The 21,403-nt window shown below is 45.8% G+C and overlaps 1 protein-coding gene across 1 annotated transcript in view; it reads right to left on the reverse strand.

The window, feature by feature from the left end:
• The window catches only part of LOC107122715 (prostacyclin synthase-like), a 52,520-nt gene that overhangs the window by 3,238 nt on the left and 27,879 nt on the right, over window positions 1-21,403 (reverse strand). The window contains exons 6-9 of the mRNA XM_015425848.1: window positions 18,780-18,961; window positions 9,642-9,810; window positions 6,164-6,345; window positions 2,099-2,250 (exon numbers count right to left, since the gene is read on the reverse strand). Of these exons, the coding sequence (XP_015281334.1) occupies window positions 2,099-2,250; window positions 6,164-6,345; window positions 9,642-9,810; window positions 18,780-18,961 (685 nt within the window). The remainder of the gene's footprint in view (window positions 1-2,098; window positions 2,251-6,163; window positions 6,346-9,641; window positions 9,811-18,779; window positions 18,962-21,403) is intronic.

Below are 21,403 nucleotides of genomic sequence, written 5' to 3' on the forward strand. Positions count from 1 at the left end.
GATCAGAGTGGTTTCAGCAGGCTAAAGATACATTTCAGCAGCCACAGCTGAGCAGGTCTGCTCCCATACATTGCCTGGGAATATAATGTACATGCTCTGAGCTCATCAGAGGAAAAACCAGTAGAATAAATAATGGGTGTGTGATGGTAGAGAAGTCTGTGGGAAAATTAGCACTTTATTTCAAATTGCATATTTGGGATTCAGTACCGGGACAGGCCTGCAAAACTTGTCACCCACCAAGCTCACCATGGACCATTGGGATTCAGTTGCCAACCTCCAGGTGGTACCTAGAGAACTCTCAGAATTACAACTGATTTTCAGTCTATAGACATCAGTTCCCCCTGGAGAAAATGGCTGCTTGGTGTGTGTGTGTGTGGCGGGGTTACAGTCTATGGCATTATATCCCTCCAAGGCCCCTCCCTCCCCCGAATCTCCAGGAATTTCGCACCGTGGGGTTGCCAGCCCTACAGCAGCATGCGAGGGCTGCATTCAGTTGTAATGAAACTGAGACAAAGAACAGAGCTGGTGTGTAGAGTTGCCAGGTCCCCCCTGGTCACCGGTGGGGGGTGGGATTACCTGATCCAGGTTAGGAAACTCCTGGAGATTTGGGGAATGGAGCCTGGAGAGGACAGGGACCTCCATGGGGGTACAACACCATAGACTCCACCCTCCAAAGCAGCCATTTTTCCAGGGGAACTGATCACTGTAGCCTGCAGGTGAGCTGTAATCCTGGGGGATCCTCAGGTCCCACCTGGAGGCTGGCATCCCTAGCTGGTTGCCCTGCACACACTCTCTCACTTCCCTCTTCCTCCTCTGAAGCCTGATCAAGCTGGGAAGTTCTGAACCCAGCTCCCATTTGTTTAAACTGAATGCCAACACTTGGCAAATTGCAGTTAGTTTACACCCCCAGAAACTGGTATCCTAAAATTAGGGTTGATCTCAGTTTAGAATCCTGGTTCGAATGGAGCAAAGAAGCTTCCATTTGCTGAGGCACCTGCATTCAGACATGACGGCGACAGTGGGCTTAACTGGAGGAGGAGATTTGGAATCACGCTCGGTGCACAAATGGAGAAGCATGCGGGTATGCTTATGCTCCATCTCAGCTCGTCACAATGTCAGTCCTAGATGTTTGATGATAAACCTCTAGGAATGGATCCCAAGACTTCCTTTTACCAAAATGAAGCAGAAGTCCAAGTTAGGGTTGCGAGTCTCCAGACGGTGGCTGGAGTTCTCCTGGAATTAAAATAGGTCTCCAGGTTACAGAGATCAGTTCCCGTGGAGCAAATGGTTGCTTTGGAAGGTGAACTCTATGGCATTATGCCTCACTGAAGTCCCTCCCCTCCCCAAACCCCGCCCTCCCCAGGATCCACCTCCAAAATCTCCAGGAATTTCCCAACCCAGAGCTGGCAACCCTAGTCCAGGAGCAGTTCATCAGATTCATGGACTGTCAGCTCCATGCATCGGATAAAGCGAGCTCCAACACAAGGAAGCTCACGCTGGAATAAATTGTGTTTAGTCTTTCTGGTGCCACAGAACTCCTGTTTAATTTTGCTACAACACACTAACACAGCTGCCCCTCTGGAATCCCTTTCACCACGTCTTCCTCCAATGGAGACAGTCTTTCTCTTAGGGAATAAATCTTTCTCCATTGGAAAAAAAAGGCTTTCCCCTTTGGGAAGAGTCTGCGTTAAAGAAAGAGGCAGTGGAAAGGAGTCATAGGTTCCAACTCCTAGTGTTTGCGGCCAGTCTGGTACTGAGAAAAGGAAGGGATAATTGTTGAGTTTTTGATAGGATACAGTGTGCAGCTTGGGAGGGCATATGTTGTACAAATCTGACCTACGGGAACAGACAGGCAGTTCATAAAACAGATAAATATAGATTTTTTTAAAAAGTAGATAGAGACTTCAGTCATTTCAACAAAGGATTAAATCCATACTCACACGGAGAAAATGGAACTGGAAATACATTTATTTTTTTCTTTTATTTTTTTTTTGTTTACGCAAGAGATCGAATTTCTAAGATCACCCCAGGCTGGATTCTCTGGGTCCATACTGGAGCAGAGAGACAGGCACTTTGTCAATGGCCGATAGCCACTTACTGTTTGATGCTATTGACTGCATAGAACTTTCCGATACAGACATTTATTCCTGCTCCCCAGGGCATGTTGTAATACTTGAGCTTTTCTCCTTCTTTATAGAAGTCTGTTTTTTCTGTACCATCTGAATTGAGGAATCTGTTGTATTTGAATTTCTGGGGGAAAAAAATAAGAAATACACAGTGAGACCCCCATTCCTACAAAGTGAAGTTTTAACTCATGCGAGACACGGGTTAGATGTTGAGAGCCAATGTGGCGTAGAAGTTACAGGGTTGGACTAAAATCTGGGAGGCCCCAGATTTGAATGCACACTCTGACATAAGAGCTTGCTGGGTGACCCTGGGCCAGCCACACGCTCTCCTCCTAACCTTCCACTCAGAGTTACTGTAGCTTGGACACATGAACTGAACCAGACCACTGGTCCAACAAGGTCAGTACTGTCTACTCAGACTGGCAGCAGCTCTCCAGGATCTCTTCACCCAAAGAGTGATTAACACATGGAAATCACTGCCACAGGAGGTGGTGGCGGCTGCAAGCATGGACAGCTTCAAGAGGGAATTAGATAAACATATGGAGCAAGGTCCATCAGTGGCTATTAGCCACAAGGTATAGATAGGGACTCTGGGGCAAGTGATGCTCTGTCATCGTGGTGCTTTGGGGGGGGTCAACAGTGGGAGGGCTTCTAATGTCCTGGCCCCACTGGTGGACCTCCTGACACCACCTGGTACTTCTGGCCACTGTGTGACACAGAGTGTTGGACTGGATGGGCCATTGACCTGACCCAGCACTGGCTTCTCTTATGTTCGTATGTTCTCTTAAGATACGATCTTTCACATCATCTACTGTCTGGTCCGTTTTAACTGGAGATGCTGGGGACTGAAGCTGGGACCATCTGCATGCCAAACAGAGGCTCTGCCACTGAGCCATGGCCCCTCCCCTACTCAGAAGAGCTAGATTTGAGTCCGGAAGCACCTACAGACCAACACAATTTTCAGAGTATAAACTTTCAAGAGTCAACACTCCCTTCATCAGATGCTACCGGACTCAAATCCAGCTGTTCTACTACAAACCAACATGGCTCTTCTCTGAAACTAGCTTACTTTTAGTTTCCCTCCCTGCATTAGGGCTTTGCTGAACAAAGCAAATGTTGTATATTTTAACATTTTGGGCCCCGGGGAAAAAGGGAAAAGCAGGAATTTACTTGCGTCCTGGGACACAAGTGGGCATCATGTAACCTTACAAACAATAATGGAATGAGACTTGCATGACTCAGATGCCAGCATCATTTCTGCCATGACAGGTCTCGGGAGGCTTTGCGTAAGAGGAAGCAAACCCATTTTGCTTCTCTGTTAAACAAAGAGAAAACTGATAGGGGAGAAGAGCTGAAACTCAGAGGAGTGGGAGCCACAGAGCTATATTTAAAAACACACACACACATTGGGTTGTCAAAGTAACAGGCAATGAGGAATTCCATTCATCATAATAAATCAGTGCCGGTTATCACTCACTATTGTTTACCCTATTCCATTTTTAGGTCTTAAATACATATCCAGAGAATTACTTTTCTTTCTTTCTTTTTGTTTCTGGAAGGGCTTGTAAGAGAGTTATGCTTGAGAAGAAATAATATTCCCCAGTGTGGTTTGCACATGACTGATTAGTCTTGCATGTGCAACCAAGCTATTTCAGATTTAACTTCACAGGCAGGTTTGTCAAGGTTTTTTTTTAAATTTACTGCTCAGGGTACACATATGAAAAGCCGTCTTTCGTCATTCAGATATAAAATGTCATGGGGTGTATGTGTATACCTGCCCTGCCCTGGATAGCTCAGGCTAGCCTGATCTTCTTACATCTCAGAAGCTAAGCAGGGTTGGCCTTGGTTAGTATTTGGATGGGAGACCACCAAAGAAGCCCAGGGTTCCAATGCAGAGGCAGGCAATGGCAAACCACCTCTGAATGTCTCTTGCCTTGAAAAGCCAATGGGATCGCCATAAGTCAGCTGCAATATTTTCAATGTACATACAAAACTATTGTGCTTTAGCATTTAAGACTTAAGAGCACAAGAGAAGCCAATGTTGGATCAGGCCAATAGCCCATCCAGTCCAACACTCTGTCACACAGTGGCCAAAAATACCAGGTGCCGTCAGGAGGTCCAGCAGTGGGGCCAGGACACTAAAAGCCCTCCCACTGTTGCACCCCCCAAGCACCAAGAATACAGAACATCTCTTGCCCCAGACTGAGAGTTCCTACCTATACCTTGTGGCTAATAGCCACTGATGGACCTCAGCTCCATATGTTTACCCAATTCCCTCTTGAAACCATCCATGCTTCCATTTTTGGAAATAAAAAGTATAATAGCAAAAATAATGGTAACTCCATGGAGTGGAGAAAGTGGACAGAGAGTATTTCTTGTCTATCTCAAAATACTAGATTCTTGGAGGGAATGAATTGGGGATGGACAAAAGGAAGTACTTCTTCACTCAACCAGTAATGAAACTATGGGATTCACTGCCAATGGAAATAGTGATGGCCACAAGCCTTTGAAAAGGCATTAGATGGATTCAATGGCCATCAATGGCTGCCAGCCATGGTGAATAAAGGGAACATCCACACTGAGAAGCAGCAAATCTCTGAATACCCATGGCAAGGAGGCAGCAACCAGAAAAGGCTTTGGTCTCTAGGCCCTGTTTGTTGACCCTCCAGGGCAGCTGGTTGGCTTCTGTGGGAAACAGGATGATGGACTGTACCACTGCTCTGGTCCAGCAGAGCTATTCTTATCTTCCTGGTAAATTAAACTGGTGTTGATACAGAATCATAGAATCATAGAGTTGAAAGGGATCTCCAGGGTGATCTAGTCCAACCCCCTGCACAATGCTGGAAATTCACAAATACCTCCCCCTCTACACCCATAGTGACCACTGTTCCACGCCCAGAAGATGACAAAAAACCTCCAGGATCCCTGGCTAAACTGGCCTGGAGAAAATTTGCTTCCTGTTTGGGCACTTTTTATAGGCTAGACCAGTCAAGTGGATTCAGCATATCCAACATCCACAAGCCTTATGGAATTACACTCACCCTTTTGCTGATCCCCAATAGTCAAAATAGAAAACTGGGCGGGGTGTGTGAGTGTTAGATCAGATTGGGTGATACTCCTCAAAATATGGACTGCAGAAAGAGTTCTCTCCCATTGCACTTTCTGTGGCTGCCCCTATGCCAGTACCTGGATTGCTGTTAATCACCATCTTTCTACAGAATGCACTCAAATTTTGTAGAAGTGTGGCCAGTGATATTGAACTACTTGATGCAGATGGGAGTGGTCCACCCCCAAAATGAAGTACTTAACTGAAATACCATATTAAGGAGGCTTATAAGTTGCAAGATCTGATGTTTGGTATTGCTTATTGACTTTCTATTCCAATTGTCTTTGTTATGTTATTTTACTGTAATATGTTTCATGCTTGTATATTTGTTGGTTGTACTAAATACAGATTGTCAAATAACGAAAAATCTTAAATAAAAAAGTTACTAGGTGTAAACCTGCATATCTTTCCATAATTTATTTTGGTTCTACTAGTCTTGGAATGGGCTAAACAAAGCACTCTTTGTGGTACCCAAGCATTCTCCAATTACCACTGGAAACTCTTGCCTTCCTCTGTCTCCCTTCTTGGGTTCTGAGACTTCAGTCATTTATGAATCCATCTTCCCACCCTCAGGAACTAGAAACTTTTAAAAAAGCAAACTGCAGTTCTTAGGAAGCTAGATCTACAGCAACTAATGAACTCCGGCCGTGAAAGCCTTCGACAACATATTGTACACAAGTAGCGTGACGTACATGAAGGATCCTGGAACGGGCACAATCCTGCCCTGAATGGAACTCCTCTTTATAGGTGCAGTTCTGTGTTAATATTATTATGGTTCAATTTGCCAGAATGTGATTGTGTAACAGTTTCAAGGTTGCTGCACATTGCATTGCGGCATTCTCGCTTCCATGGGATTAAACAAAACACGCTGTGAAAGGAATCTGCAGGGGAGACTGTCACAAAGACCAGGATGAAGAATGGCACAAGTTACCTCTGGTTCCTCATAGATTTCAGAGTCCATCTGCGGGCTTATGAAAGGAAAGAGGCAAAGTCTATCTCCCTTCCTCAGGCTGCACTCTCTGCCGCTTGCCAATCTCAGAGGCATGTCTTGAAGGACTTCCCGGCTGATAAAAGGAGCTGCTGTCAAACGCAGCGTTTCATTCAATGCGCTGTCTGTACAAATAAGAGAACCAAAGAGAAGAATGATTGCAGCCAATAAAGACAGAGAAAAAGGTGTGGGCGGCAGTCTTTACATGGAGGATTGATCAGTTTCCAAAACTGCAAATTGCTTAACAAAACACCACCATGTCATGGCTTAGAAAATCCTTCAGAAAGCTCCAGATCTTTAACTTCCCCCCCAAAACTTAGCCATTGGCAAAAGTAAAACAATATGAAGTCTGGCAATCTCTTTTCTTTCATGGCTTGTTTCTCATTTTTGTCACATGTGGTCTAAGCATTCGTTAAAGGTTTTGATTTTAACCAGCCTACTGGATGCCTTTTCTAGAAGCCATAGATGAAGGAGGTAGAGGAGGATGACAACATTGGATTTATACCCTGCCCTTCACTACCAAAAGGAGTCTCAGACTGCAATTTCCTTTACCTTCCCCTCCCCAAAACAGACACCCTGTGAGATAGGTGGAGCTGAGAGAGCTCTCGAGAACTGCCCTTGAGAGAGCAGCTCTGAAAGAACTTATGACTGACCCAAGGTCACACCAGCAGCTGCATGTGGAGGAGTGGGGAATCAAACCTGATTCTCCCAGATTAGAGCCCACTACACCAAACTGGCTCTTGCCATAGGTAGATCTTTAGCGGTCCAGCTACTGCTAGAGCAAATCAACTCAATTTTAATAGCAGCTTAGAGTAGATTTAATGAGTATTCCTGAGCCAAAATGGCCCCATGGGAGCTGTCTGCCCCATTTGGGACAGATGCATAAGGAATCAACTGGAAAGTGTAGCAACTTCATATAATTAAGTAGTCTAATGATTTTTTTTGTGTGTGTGATCCAGGCAGCCATGAGGTCCTTTGAACTTTTGAGTTCAAATCCTGGTGTTCACAAGCTGTTACTGTTTTATGGGGGGGGGGTAACATTTAATAAGCTAAGTCACTTGGATGGGGGTACACTGTACCAAAAGGCAAGATGTAAATGTTTTAGAACAAATAAGTTACGCCACTTTTTATAGACATATAACATTGGACTAATGGCAGGAGACCCTGAGCTGGATGGCCCAGGCTAGCCTGATCTCAATAGATCTTGAAAGCTAAGCAGGGACAGTCCTGGTCACTATTTGGATGGGAGACTATCAAGGAATAGCAGGGTTGCTACACAAAGGCGGACAATGGCAAACCACCTCTGTTCGTCTCTTGGCTTGAAAACCCTAAAGGTCCATCATAAGTCAGCTGCAACTGGACTGCAAGAAGGAGGAGGTAAGGAATGAGAGAGATGATTCACGTAAGGATTTTAAAGCTTTTTGTCCTTTTAAAGTACTATATTCATTAACAATTCAGGCAAATACGTTTCAGTGTGAATGGGTCACTCATGCGACTTGTTTTTAATGATTCCATAAGCTGTGGTTGGTTTCCTGCACTGGCCAGAATCTTCATTTCCAAATGTTCCTCTGTCTCTTACTCTGCTGTATATCAGCAATCCATCACACGCTTGCATAAACAATGCAGGAGAGATCCAACAACAATTTACATTGACATGACACAGCAACGCAAGATGAAGCAAAGGGACTAAAGATGACATTGAACAAAATTGGGGGGGGGGAATGGATGATGAAAATGTGGGTCAGCATCCCCCAAGGCTGCCTGAAAACACTCCATAAGACATCCTATGTCGGAAGGCGCGATGCTCAACTCTGCCCTCAACTCTGCTCAGGGCCAAACCACACTTTACATTTTGTAATGAGGGATCCAGAGACCTGACTAACTTTCCCTGCAGCTGCAATGAATGGTACTTTAAAAATCTTTAGGGGCCGGATTTGGTTCGGGATTGTGATATCAGGATAGGGTTGCCACCTTTGAGTTGGGAAATGCTTGGAGATTTGGGGGGAGGGCGAGCCCAGGTAGGCAGGTTTTGGGGAGAGGAAGGAACTCAGCAGGGTACAATGCCATAGAATCCACTCTCCAAAGCAGCCATTTTCTCCACGGGAACTGATCTCTATCAGCTGGAGGTGAGTTGTGACAGCAGGAGATCTCCAGGTCCCACCTGGAGGTCGGCAACCCATCATGGGGAAAGAGGTCCTTCTGTTTGCCCCCATGGTATTCCTGAGCCAAAATGGTCCTGTGGGAGCTGTCTGCCTGATTTGGGAGCTGACGCAGCTGCAGGAAAAGTGAGTTGGGTCTGGGAAATGTAATGTGTAGTTTGGCTCTGAGATGCCAAGCTCCACCAGCTCCTCTCTACTCTCCTGGCTGAGAAAATAGTCCACACCTGGTGGCCACTCAGTGATACTACACTGCAGAACTTCAAGTCAGATATTGAACTGAGCACAAAGCTGGCCTCCATCATTACTTAGGAGCTAAACTGGACCTTGAGCATTACTGAAGCGATACCAAGCACATTTGGCAGTAGATCGCCAGGACTTGCCAGCTGTTCCCCATAGCTGTTCAGTGTCAGCCTCCTCCGAGCCTTGCTCAGTCCCTTATTGGTTTAGGGCCAGACTGACAGAGGGCACACAAAGTAAAACGTGTGAATGTGCAATCATCAAATGAGACTTACGTACCCAGTTCTATGTAAGAAGAGCCCTGCTGCATCAGACCAGTGATCCATCTAGTCCAGCATCTTGTTTCATGCAGCCAACCAGTTTCTCTGGAGGGTCAACAGAAAGGGCACAAAGGCCAAGGCCTCTCCCCGCTGCTCCCTCCTACTGCTGATATTCAGAGATTGTCTGCCTCTAGATGGGGAAGTCCCTTTTAATCATCTCTTCTGCAGTCGCAGGCATGGAGTTTCCCTTTAATCATCTTGGCTAGTAGCTGTTGATGGATCCCTCCTCCATGACTGTCTAGTCTAGTCCCCTTTTAAAGCTCTTTAGGCTCATCACCTAAGTCTGTGGGAAGTGAATTCTACAGTTTAATTGGTGCCAAAAAGCACTGTCAAGTCACAGCTGACTTATGGAGATCCCTTAGGGTTCAGAGGTGGTTTGCCATTGCCTGCCTCTGCATTGGGACCCTGGACTTCCTTGGTGGTCTCCTACCCAGATACTAACCAGGACTGACCCTGCTTAGCTTCCAAGGTCTGATGAGATCAGGCCAGCTTGGCCCATCCAGGTCACAGGAATTGAATTACTCTTTGAGTAAAGAGGCATTTCCTTTTGTCTGTCCTGAACTTACTGCCCATGAACTTCATTGGGTGCCCGCAAGGGGAGAGGAAGAAAAGATTCTCCTTATCCGATTTCTCCACCCCACCCACCACTATTTTGCCAGACGTACCAAGCAACCCAAAGGTAGCTCTGAAGAAGAGATTACTAACCAAAAATCGGTGTGTTGTCCAAAACCTCTTGGTTGGTGATCTGCATTTGTCCCATTGTTTGCCTTCTGGTTCTAAGTATCCCCTCTACTTCACCTTGAACTGCTGCCCTGGCTGAGGGGTGTTTTAAAAGAAACAGGAGAAGCCAAAAGACAGCAGGTCCTGCATTGCTCTAAAAACAAGAATATCAGAACAGGAAATCAGTCATCCATCTTTCTTTCTTTCTTTCTCTTTCTTTCTTTCTTTCTTTCTTTCTTTCTTTCTTTCTTTCTTTCTTTCTTTCTCTCTCTCTCTCTCTCTCTCTCTTTCTCTCTCTCGCTCTCTCTCGCTCTCTCTCGCTCTCTTTCTTTCCGACATCCACTACATCACACAAAGCAAAGCACATCAGGGTAAACATCATTTTCATTAGAGGAGAACATCTATTTCATCTTTAATGTGAAAGGTCTGAGTTGGCAGTTCATTGAATTAACACAGAATGGATTCTACAAAGATGACTGTGAATAGCTGATAAATATCTTTCAAGCGTTTGGGCATTATTAATGACAGTATTTCCAGAATAAAACTCTTGACTCAGAAACCTGAAGGATTAAACAGTTCTTTTGTCAGGAAGATGATAACAGAAGGAACTGGTCAAGCAACATGAATTAAGACAGGCATCTGACCCCAGAGCTGCAATAGAAAATTAAATCCTTGAGTGGAAACAAAATTATATTTTTTTCAGAGAATGGAAAATGGTATGGCAGAGGCACTACATAAAGAAACCAAAAGCCATTTTTGCTACTAGCATTAACCAGATTAAAAATTCATTCTCTGTTAATATTACTTGCTATTTGAATCTTTGTTATTCTTGTACCTGGCTGTCTGGTTCAGAGTTCATGGACATCAAAGAGAAAGGAGGGACTGTAACTAGGTTGCTAGCTCCGAGGTTGGGAGATACCTGGAGATTTTGAGGGTGGAGCCTGAGAAGGGCGGAGTTTAGGGAGGGGAGGGACTTCTATGGGGTATAATGCCTCAAACACTCTTCAGATTCATCAGTGTCATGGTACCTTGGTGCATTCCACTAAATACATTACCATGGTGATGGTCATAAATAATCAGAAAGAGCATCCAAAGCACCTGGTAACAGCAGGAGGAGGAGGAGAAGGAGATTGGATTTACACCCCGCCCTTCAGTTGGCGTCAGAACAGCTCTGACAGAACTACAGCTTGCCCAAGGTCATCCAGCTGCTGCAAGTGGAGGAGTGGGGAATCAAACCCAGTTCTTCCAGAATAGAGTCCACGCACTTAACCACTACACCAAACTGAGGAGAGGGGAGAGGGATTATCAGCTGCTCCTCTGCCTGGCCAGTACTCAGCTCAGCCTAGTCTGGGCAGTAAGTGCAGGGAAGAGGAAAGGGGGGAAAAATGAATAAGTTTAAAAGACCAATACGGACATGAAAAAAATAATGAAAACAAATCTATAAAGTTTACTTCAGTCCACAGGTTTTTAGGGATTTTTTTTTCAAGTGCTTTAGTAAAATCTGTTTGGCCACCAAGGACAGCAAGGCAAAGGAAACAGCTGTGGAAACCACAAGAAAGCATGCCTCTACCACCTCACCTTTTTGCCTAAGGGGGTGGGTGGGTGTAATCTGCTTCTCTAGCCTAGGCATTTGTTCACTTCAGTAAGATCCTCCAAAATGAAGTGAGTTGGTGCAGTAGCATGGGGGTGGTAGTGGTCAGAGTGCTAGATTAGGATTTGGAGAAGCATGTTCATATCCTCACTCTACCTTGAAATGCACAAGGTTACCTTGGCCAGTCTTCCCTACCTCAGAGGGTTATTGTAAAGAAGAAATGGATTTAGAGGCACATGTATGCTGATATGGACTCTTTGGAGGCAGGTGTGGATAAAAACATAATAAAATAGACATGCTGCAATTTGTTATCTGGAAATGACATATCTGAATCCTCTGAGCTGTCTCAGATGATGACGACAACACTTTTAGGAGGTGCTGCAAGACTGCTGCGTTCACCAGAGCTTTTAACGGAGTGTAGGCTTTATTATAATTCATTACATTCTGTTAGGTTTTACAAGGTTGGGGAGGGGTTGGGTTTAACTGTTGTTTGATATTTTAGTTATATATTGTAAGCTGTTTTGAACCATGGGGAACAGAGAACTGTAAATGATTTAATTAATAAATAATGGAGGGGGACCTGTGTCCATCACCATTGGTGGCGTCATGGACACTAACCGATAGATGCCCCATACATGCATTCCACAAAGCACTTTGAACCACAGTGGTCTGGTTAGCCAGGAGAAAGGATCAGCCTCCCAGCAACAGTATACTGCAACTGAGTTCGGGAGAAGGTGGTCGTACCACTTCTTCAGTGAGTGGGGATTATCTGGATCCTCTGTATCAACTGACAGAGCAGGGAAAGACCTGTAGACATGATATTATGTATTAGGGCGACAAGGGACATACATTCAGATGTACTGATGATGGGCTTGTTTCCTCCCCAAGACGTATTTGCTTTTAGACAAGGACCACTGAATCATTGAAGACTGCAAAAGAAGATTGGTAGGTATATAATTTCCAAGCAGTAAATTACTTTACAGAGTAGAGATTGGCAGCAATAAAATATATAGGCTGGACACCTGGAATCAATATGTGAAATGAATGCTTCCTCCTTCGTACCCGCAGCACACAGTCCATCACTCGGTGTGCAACTCTATCTTCTCTCCCCGCCTTTTATCAATCCCTCTGTCTCCTATCCCTCTGCCTTCTCTCTCCGCCAACTCCTATGCCCCCAGCCTGGCAATAAACAGTCCCTGTGAGAGATGCTTCCTCCGAAAACTCTCATCTTACTCTCTTCCCTGCAGCTGCATTTTATGCCTTCCCTTCAGAAGCACTCATTAACATCACAGCTGTGGCATTAGAGCTGACTTACAGACATGGATTGAAGCATATGACACGGAGCAATGTGGTCTGGCATCTGTTTCCAAATAGGTCAAAGGGACTCATGGTGTAAAGGGGGCAGCTCCCAGGAATAAATTGCATGTTGAATTAAAATGCAGCGAGGCTTGAGTGATATGCATGTTATTCCAGCCTCTCAGCAATAGGGGCCAGTTCCTCTCCGTCTAACTTCCTGAGCTACGGACAGCAGTGTGATCTGTACTGTGTAATGTGTTCAGCAGAGTGTATGCTTATGATTCGCTCTGCAGGATGTTGCTGTAAATCATTTATCATACGGAAGGGATTACTGCTGGAAACCTTGTCTCTGGATCCAGCAAATAATGGGCTCCTGCGCTGGAGCCAACAGGGATTCAAGAACCAGATGTGCAGATCACCTAAGTCAACCAAAGAATCATAGAAGCACAGAGTTGGAAGGGGCCACACAGGCCATCCAGTCCAACCCCCTGCCCAATGCAGGATCAGCCTAGAGCATCCCTGACAAGGGTTTGTCCAACTGCTGCTTAAAGACTGCCAGTAGGGGGAAGCTCACCACCTCCCTAGGCAGCTGATTCCACTGTTGAACAACTCTTACTTTTAAAGTGTTTCCTAATGTCCAGCTGGTACCTTCCTGCCATTAATTTAAACCCATGATCGCGACTCATCTCCTCTGCTGCCATCAGGAACAGCTCCCTGCCCTCCTCTAAGGGACAGCCCTTCAAAGAGTTGCCCCTCAATTGCCCAAGACTCCACCTTGCCTGAAATGCCCATTGCAGGGCTAAGAGAATCCAAAATGCTGAAGGAGTGCCAGATTCCAGGGCACTCCAGCATGGTCCATTGCTCCCCAGGTGGGGTTGCAGGAATTTTCCAGTTCTGCACCAATACTTAAGGTTCATTTTTGTTCCAGAGTTTGTTGGAACAAACCCAGGAGATATCCATAGTCCTATGCTTTATGAACTCCTTGTCCACCTCCATCCCCTCTGGCTTTGAGAGAGCATAGCCTGTGGCTATTGTGTACTGCCTCTTTAAGAGGCCCCTGACCCAGAAGGCTTTAGCAGAAGAAGGAGGGTAGGAGAGAAACTGCTTCACTCGCCTACTAGGAACTTGCAGGAGTACTGGGCTTACACAAACTGTTCAGGATGGGGTTGCCCGGCATCTACTACCAATCCCTGGGGAGAATTCACGGTCAAAGCCTGGGGACGGAGAGTGGCATGAACCTTGTGACAACTTCCAGCAGAGAGCCTGGAAGTGACATTATAGCACCCATGACCCTCTAGGAATTTCCTCAATCTCTATTTTATTTACCATAGAGATTGGGGGAATTCCTAGAAGATTGTGGTCACTGTGACATCACTTAAAGGTGCTCATCTGGAAGTGATCTCATTACATTCATGCCAACTTTGTCCCATTTTTCATCCCACTGCGCCATCAAGCAAGAGCGAGAGCTAGAGCATGGGGGCAGGCAATCAGGTAAGCCTAATTCAGAGCCAGGCCAGGTCAATCCTAGGCCTAGTGGACAGAAAACAAAGTTTTTTGTCATGTGTGGTTGTATTGACCAGCTGTAATTCCAGGAGATCTCTAGCCACCACCTGGAGACTGGCAACCCTATTTAAAGCTATGTTATCTGCCCTGAAGTTTCAGTGTTAACAAATGAATCATTGAGTTAAGGAAACTCTAAGGTTGCCAGGTCCATTGGAGACACTGGTGGGGGGTTGGGGGGGATGTTACGGGAGCTGGAAGTATTGCACCCAACATGCTGACATCACTGGAAGTGACATTGTGCACTGTGCCCACATCACCTGGAAGTAGGGACGTTGAGGGCGACACTCTGGTTTTTGGGCAAAACTCTATGGTAAAATCACCCTTTTTAACTTGTTCATTAATGATCTGGAATTGGGAGTAAGCAGTGAAGTGGCTAAATTTGCGGATGATACGAAGTTGTTCAGGGTGGTGAAAACCAGTGAGGATTGTGAGGCACTCCAAAGGGACCTGTCAAGGATGGGCAAGTGGGCGTCAACATGGCAAATGGGGTTCAATGTGGCCAAGTGCAAGGTGATGCACATTGGAGCCAAAAATCCTAAATATAAATACACATTGATGGGGTCTGAACTGGCAGAGACTGAGCAAGAGAGAGATCTTGGAGTTGTAGTAGATAACTCACTGAAAATGTCGAGACAGTGTGTGACTGCAATAAAGAAGGCCAATGCTATGCTGGGGATTATTAGGAAGGGTATTGAAAACAGATCAGCCAATATAATAATGCCCCTATATAAATCAATGGTAAGACCTCATTTGGAATACTGTGTGCAATTCTGGTCACCACACCTTAAAAAGGATATTATAGCTTTGGAAAAAGTGCAGAAAAGGGCAACTCGAATGATAAAAGGGTTGGAACACTTTCCCTATGAGGAAAGGTTAAAGCGCTTAGGGCTCTTTAGCTTGGAGAAAAGACGACTGAGGGGTGACATGATCGAGGTTTATAAGATTATGCATGGGAAAGAGCAGGTAAAGAAAGAGGTACTTTTCTCCCTTTCTCACAATACAAGAACCCGTGGGCACTCCATGAAATTGCTGAGCGGTCGGGTTAGAACGGATAAAAGGAAGTACTTCTTCACCCAAAGAGTGATTAACACATGGAATTCACTGCCACAGGAAGTGGTGGCGGCTACAAGCATGGACGGCTTCAAAAGGGAATTAGATAAGCATATGGAGCAGAGGTCCATCAGTGGCTATTAGCCACAAGGTATAGCTAGGGGCTCTGGGGCAAGTGATGCTCTGTCTTCTTGGTGCTTGGGGGGGGGGTCAACAGTGGGAGGGCTTCTAATGTCCTGGCCCCACTGCTGGACCTCCTGATGGCACTGGTATTTCTGGCCACTGTGTGACACAGAGTGTTGGACTGGATGGGCCTTTGGCCTGATCCAACATTGGCGTCTCTTATGTTCTCTTAATTAATAACAGTACTATGTAAGACATTTTGTAACATGATCATTAGCAGAGATGAGAAATCCTGCCCTATGGTCTCATTAGCATTTTTGGCCATAATTTCCACCTCTGAGATGCTTGCCACAACCAATGCTCCCTCTAGGCTGTGGAGTCTTGTGAACAAAAATACCCCTTTGTGAGCTACTGGCATTAAAGTTGTGAGCATAATGCCCCTATATAAATCAATGGTGAGACCTCATTTGGAATACTGTGTGCAGTTCTGGGCACCACACCTTAAAAAGGATATTATAGCTTTGGAAAAAGTGCAGAAAAGGGCAACTCGAATGATAAAAGGGTTGGAACACTTTCCCTATGAGGAAAGGTTAAAGCGCTTAGGGCTCTTTAGCTTGGAGAAAAGACGACTGAGGGGTGACATGATCGAGGTTTATAAGATTATGCATGGGAAAGAGCAGGTAAAGAAAGAGGTACTTTTCTCCCTTTCTCACAATACAAGAACTCGTGGGCACTCCATGAAACTGCAGAGCGGTCGGGTTAGAACGGATAAAAGGAAGTACTTCTTCACCCAAAGAGTGATTAACACATGGAATTCACTGCCACAGGAAGTGGTGGCGGCTACAAGCATGGACGGCTTCAAAAGGGAATTAGATAAGCATATGGAGCAGAGGTCCATCAGTGGCTATTAGCCACAAGGTATAGTAAGTTTATAGATTTAATCTTTGATTTTATTGTTTTATATTAATGTTGCAACCCACCCTGCGCCCACTTATGGGAAGGGCGGGGTAGAAATCGAACCAAATAAATAAATAAATAAAAACTGTGGCTTTTAGGTTGCATTACAGGAAACCCAGAGGTGCCATAGCACATTTTTCAGGGGTCACATCATTAAAAAAACCAGAGGTGCCATAGCACATTTTTCAGGGATCACATCATTAAAAAAAAAATAATCAGAAATGGTGAACAAGCTTTTTTTTGGGGGGGCTACATAATATTAATCTACACTTGGAAGGTACAACACTAGAAGAGTGTTTGGTGAGTTCCAGGACATGTTCTTGGTTCATTGTTTGTTGGTGTGGCATGAACCTACCTTCGACTGAGTCAGACCATTGGCCTAAGAAGGACGACTGCCCTGTCGACTCCAACTGGCAGAAGCACTCCAGAGTCTCAGGCTGAGGCATTACACATCACCTACTACCTTATCCTTTTATCTGGAGATGCCGGGGATTGAACCTGTGACCATCTGTATGCAAAGCAGAGGGTCGCAGGGGTGGGGAGAGGCGGGGAGGAAGCAACTTACCCTCCCTCTTCTCCTGCCTCCTCCTGGCTGAATGAGGGCCGGAAGCGGGGCGGCCGGAAGCAGAGGGCGGGGCTTCATCATGTGCCCCGCCCCCTGTACCTCACCCGGGGGATCTAAGGTTGGCAACCATACTTACCATAGCCCCTCTCTGCGGGGACAACTGTGGGGTACCATGGAAGCCTGGCCACTGTTGCATATGGTGTGTGTTGTGGTGTCGTGATTAGTATGTGAGACTAGGATTTGAGAGAGCCAGGTTTAAGTCCCCGCTCTGCCATGGAAGCTTGCTGGGTGACCCTGGGACAGTCACTCACTCTCAGCCTAATGTACCTCATGGGAGTGTTGTGAGGATAAAATGGAGGAGAGGAGAATGATGGGACCCCCTTCGGATCCGCATTGGGGAGAACGGTGGGTTGTAAGTGAAACAAACAAAATAATTCTCTGCAATGGGCAGGGTGACAGCAAGGTACATAGCGTGACGTGGAAAGCACTCCTTGAAGCAGAAGGTTTGAGAAGCGACATTCTAAAGGACCAAGTCAACATGAATGAATAAGAAAGAAGGGAGGAAGGAGGAGAAGGAGCAGGAGAAGAAGAGGTGGATTTGTATCCTGCCCTTCACTCGGCGTCTCAGAGTAGCTTACAGTCTCCTTCGTAGCACAATTACAAAGCGACAGAGCAGAAGTGCACATGGCCCTGTATAAACAACCAATGTAGGGATACGCTGATGCACACAGAGAGGGAGAGCGAGTAGGACCAAGCTGGTCTCACTCCCACTGATGACGGACTGCACTTCCCCTGGTCTGGCCCAGTGCACTTGCCCAGATGTTGCTGCACCTCCATATGCATTTGGCTCCATTGCCACAATTGGAACTGCTGCACCAGAAAGGGTCCCCAGCATGGGGTTGGGAGGAACCCACGTGCATGCAAACAGCCTGGGTGAACTATGTTCAGGCAAACATGATGGGTACAAAGGGACAGGACTGAGGCACTTTGTCTCAAGGGTGTGTGTGTGTGGGAGGGGGGGGGAGACAGTATGCTTCTTTTCCAGGCATAAAATGTGGGCATGACCAGAGGTTCTACAAGCAGGGATAGAAAACCGAGAGGCTGCTAGCTGTAACACCTGAGCTGTCCTTTTGTTAGGGCGTCCTGTCTCCACATATAAAGTTTGGGCAAGGCTGGAGGTGCGAGCCCGTAGACACAAGCCAAAGGGCATGAGCCTGGATTCTTGGCTTTTAGCCCCAGGTCATCCTTTGGCCAAGCTGACCCGTTGGAAGCGTAAGCAAAACTTACTAAATTGATCAGATGTTAACAAATCACCTTGATGCACACAGAAGCAGATGGTCCCACTTTGCACACAAGGTGATTAGAGCTCACTCAGGACTGGATGGGGACTACATAATCAGATCTGTTTTGACAAAGCTGATGATTAGTTGCTCAGGGTAAGGTAGGCTGAACCCCACTTCTTTGCATGCCAACAGGTAGTCCATGCATGGTAAATTAACTTTGCTGACCAGTTATTTAGCAGGTGGATGTATGCAGGTCTTCATAAAATAAATGACTCTATAGGGTGTAGAGCACTTGGGTTTTCTTGTTGCGTTTGCATTTCCACAGGGTTCTTTGACTGAAAGTGTGTTGTGGTTTTTTGCTGTTAGGTCACAGCTGATTTCTGGTGATCCCTAGTGGGGTTTTCAAGGCAAGAAACATTTTGGGGTGGTTTGCCATTGTCGGCCTCCACATCTTGACCCTGCTATTCCTTGGTGGTCTCCCATCAAAATATTGACCAGGGCTGACCCTGCTTAGCTTCTCAGATCTGACAAGATCAGGGCGGCCCGGGCTATCCAGGCCAGGGCTAAACATGAACACATTTTGTCGGGCATCCACACTGCTGAAAAGCCATTTGCTCACAGTTGCTAATCTCTGGGTAGGGAAGCAAAGAGAGAAACTTACAGCTGTGATCCTGAAAAGAGGGGTTGTACAGTACCTGAGTACTCCAGAGCTGTAACAGCATTGCTCTTGTTTGCATGTCTTCATCCACTCCTAGGTCCACCAAGTGCTGCTGATAGCTCTCCAGCCAAACACTTCTGTTTGCTCTGCAATTCAGGCTTTTCACAGAGAGTAGCTTCCAGAGATTCTTCTTGATGCTGCTAAATGCCTTCTTTTCCGCTGCAGAGAGAAATGGCAGGGATAGAGACAATGTATTACTATAATTGGGCTACCACCTTATCCTTCCTACAAGGAGTCCAGGGCACATACATGAAGTTATATTATTTTATTCTCTACATACGCTGTGTGAAGAATCCAATGTTATTAGATTAGCTTAGGAAGGCTGGTCGTCTAACTTGACCAGCTTCAGTTGGATCGACAGATCAAAACCTTCCTAATAGCTCTCCTTTATGTATGTAGGTTAGGGTTGCCAGCTCCGGTTTGTGAAAAGCCTGGAAATTTGGGGGTGGGGTGGGACCTGGGGAGGGCAGGGTTTGGGGAGGGAGGGATCATAGCAGGATATAATGCCATACTGTCCACCCTCCAAAGCAGCCATTTTCTCGAAGGGGACAGCTCTTTGTCATCTGGGGATCAGCTGTAATTTTGGGAGATCTCCAGGCCCAACCTGGAGGCTGGCAACCCAAGTGGGAGTGCTGTCAAGTCAACGTCACATTATGGCAACCCCAGCAAGGTTGGAGGTTCTGGCAACTGTACGGTTGCCACTTCTGGGTTGGGAAATTCCTGGAGAATTTAGGGGTGAAGCCTTAGGAAGGTGGGGTTTCGGCAGGGAAGGGACCCTGGTGGGTCATAATGCCATAGAGTCCACTCTCCAAAATAGCCATTACCTCCAGGGAAACTGCTCTCTAAGTCTGGGGATCCATTGTAATTCTGGAAGAGCTCCATGCCCTACCTGTAGGCTGGCAACCCTAGGCAAATGCCTGGCCTCACTACTCTCTGGAGCCAGCATTGGCTGAAGCTAACAATCACTAGTTTAGAAAGTAAAGGTGACAAGGGCGGTTCTAGAATTAATCTCCAGTTTTAATAACAGAAGGATACTCCCATTTTTCTGTGCTTCTCTGCCATACAAATACAGTGACTGACCAGGAAAGAGATATATCGGGACATGGTGCATCGGTCAGTGGAAATATTGACCTGTGTGAGGCAGCAGTAAACAAGGCAAAGTCTTTGTTAGGGGATTATCAGGAAAGAAACTGAACATGAAATGTAATGCCCTTGTATATGGTGAGACCCTTTTTGGAATACTGAGTACCCTTTTGGTTGATGAATCTTTCAACAGGATATGAGCACTAGTGAAAGTTAAAATTATAGTGGGGTTTGAATACCTTCCCTATAGGGAAACGTTAAGGAGTGTGGGACTTCTTAGTTTAGGGGAAACTAGCAAATAGGGCAAGGGGCATAGCAGAAGCTTATACTATTTACACAAGAGAACTTTTCTTCTCCTCTCATAATATAAGAACTTGCAGGCACTTTATACATCTAATAAGCAATAGATCTGGCACATACATAAGGAAGTATTCCTTCACTCAAATGTGAAGTAATTTGGATTGTTATTTATAAACTGTGTATCTTGAAAATCTGCACTGTGAACTTTAGTTGGTCCTAACAAAATTACTGAACTATCCGTGCACATTTCAATCTATATTGAAGAGTGGATAAAGGGATTGTTTCCCCTCCCTCTCCCAAAATACAAGAACTTGAAGGCACCCACTGAAGTTAATGAGCAATAGGTTCAGGATGGACAAAAGGAAGTTCTGCTTCCCTCAACTGGTGATTAAAATACAGAATTCCCTGCCAGAGGATGTAGTGATGGCCACAGGCACAGAGAGCTTTAAAAGGGGATTAGACGATTTATGGTCTATCAGTGGCCACTAGCCATGGTGACTAAAGGGAGCCTCCACATTTGGAGGCAATAAACCTCTGAATACTGGTGCCAGGAGGCAATATCAGGGGAAGGTCTCAGCCAGTGTGCCCTACTGTTGGACCTTCAGAGGAACTGGTTGGCCACTGTGTGAGACAGGATGCTGGACTGGATGGACCATTGGTCCGATCCTGCAGGGCTCTTCTTACATTCTTAAAAGACAACTATGGCAACTGGTTCTTGAGCTGTCAATATGGCAAACAGAACTGAAAGGCTGTGCAATGGTGCCATCTACTGCCCATAATTTTCCTTTTCCTACTAGGTTTCAGTTTACATGCTGGGGTGTCGTCGTTATCCGTTTGTTGCACACAGTCCGGTTCTCCTCAGAGACTACATATCCGTTAATGCGATATCGTATTTTCACAGCATTAGCTGTGCTATCTTTGGTACCTGGGAAAACCAGGTGCAAGTAACTGAGAAGCAGGAGCCATTAAACACTGCGATTATAGGAATGAAATTCAGAGGACAGAGAATAGCTTGGGATATTATGTACAGCAGGGGTACGACAGAAGTAGCCCTGACAAGCCACTGCATAGGGCTGCCAACCTCCAGGTGGAGCCTGGAGTTCTCCCAGAATTACAAATGATCTCCAGACTACAGAGATCATATTCCCTAGAGGAAACAACAGCTTCAGAGGACAAGCTCTATGATATACTATAGAATCTAGGTGAATTCCCTCCTCC

Source organism: Gekko japonicus, unplaced genomic scaffold, assembly GCF_001447785.1.
Source record: "Gekko japonicus isolate JY-2015 unplaced genomic scaffold, Gekko_japonicus_V1.1 scaffold2419, whole genome shotgun sequence".
NCBI lineage: Eukaryota > Metazoa > Chordata > Lepidosauria > Squamata > Gekkonidae > Gekko > Gekko japonicus.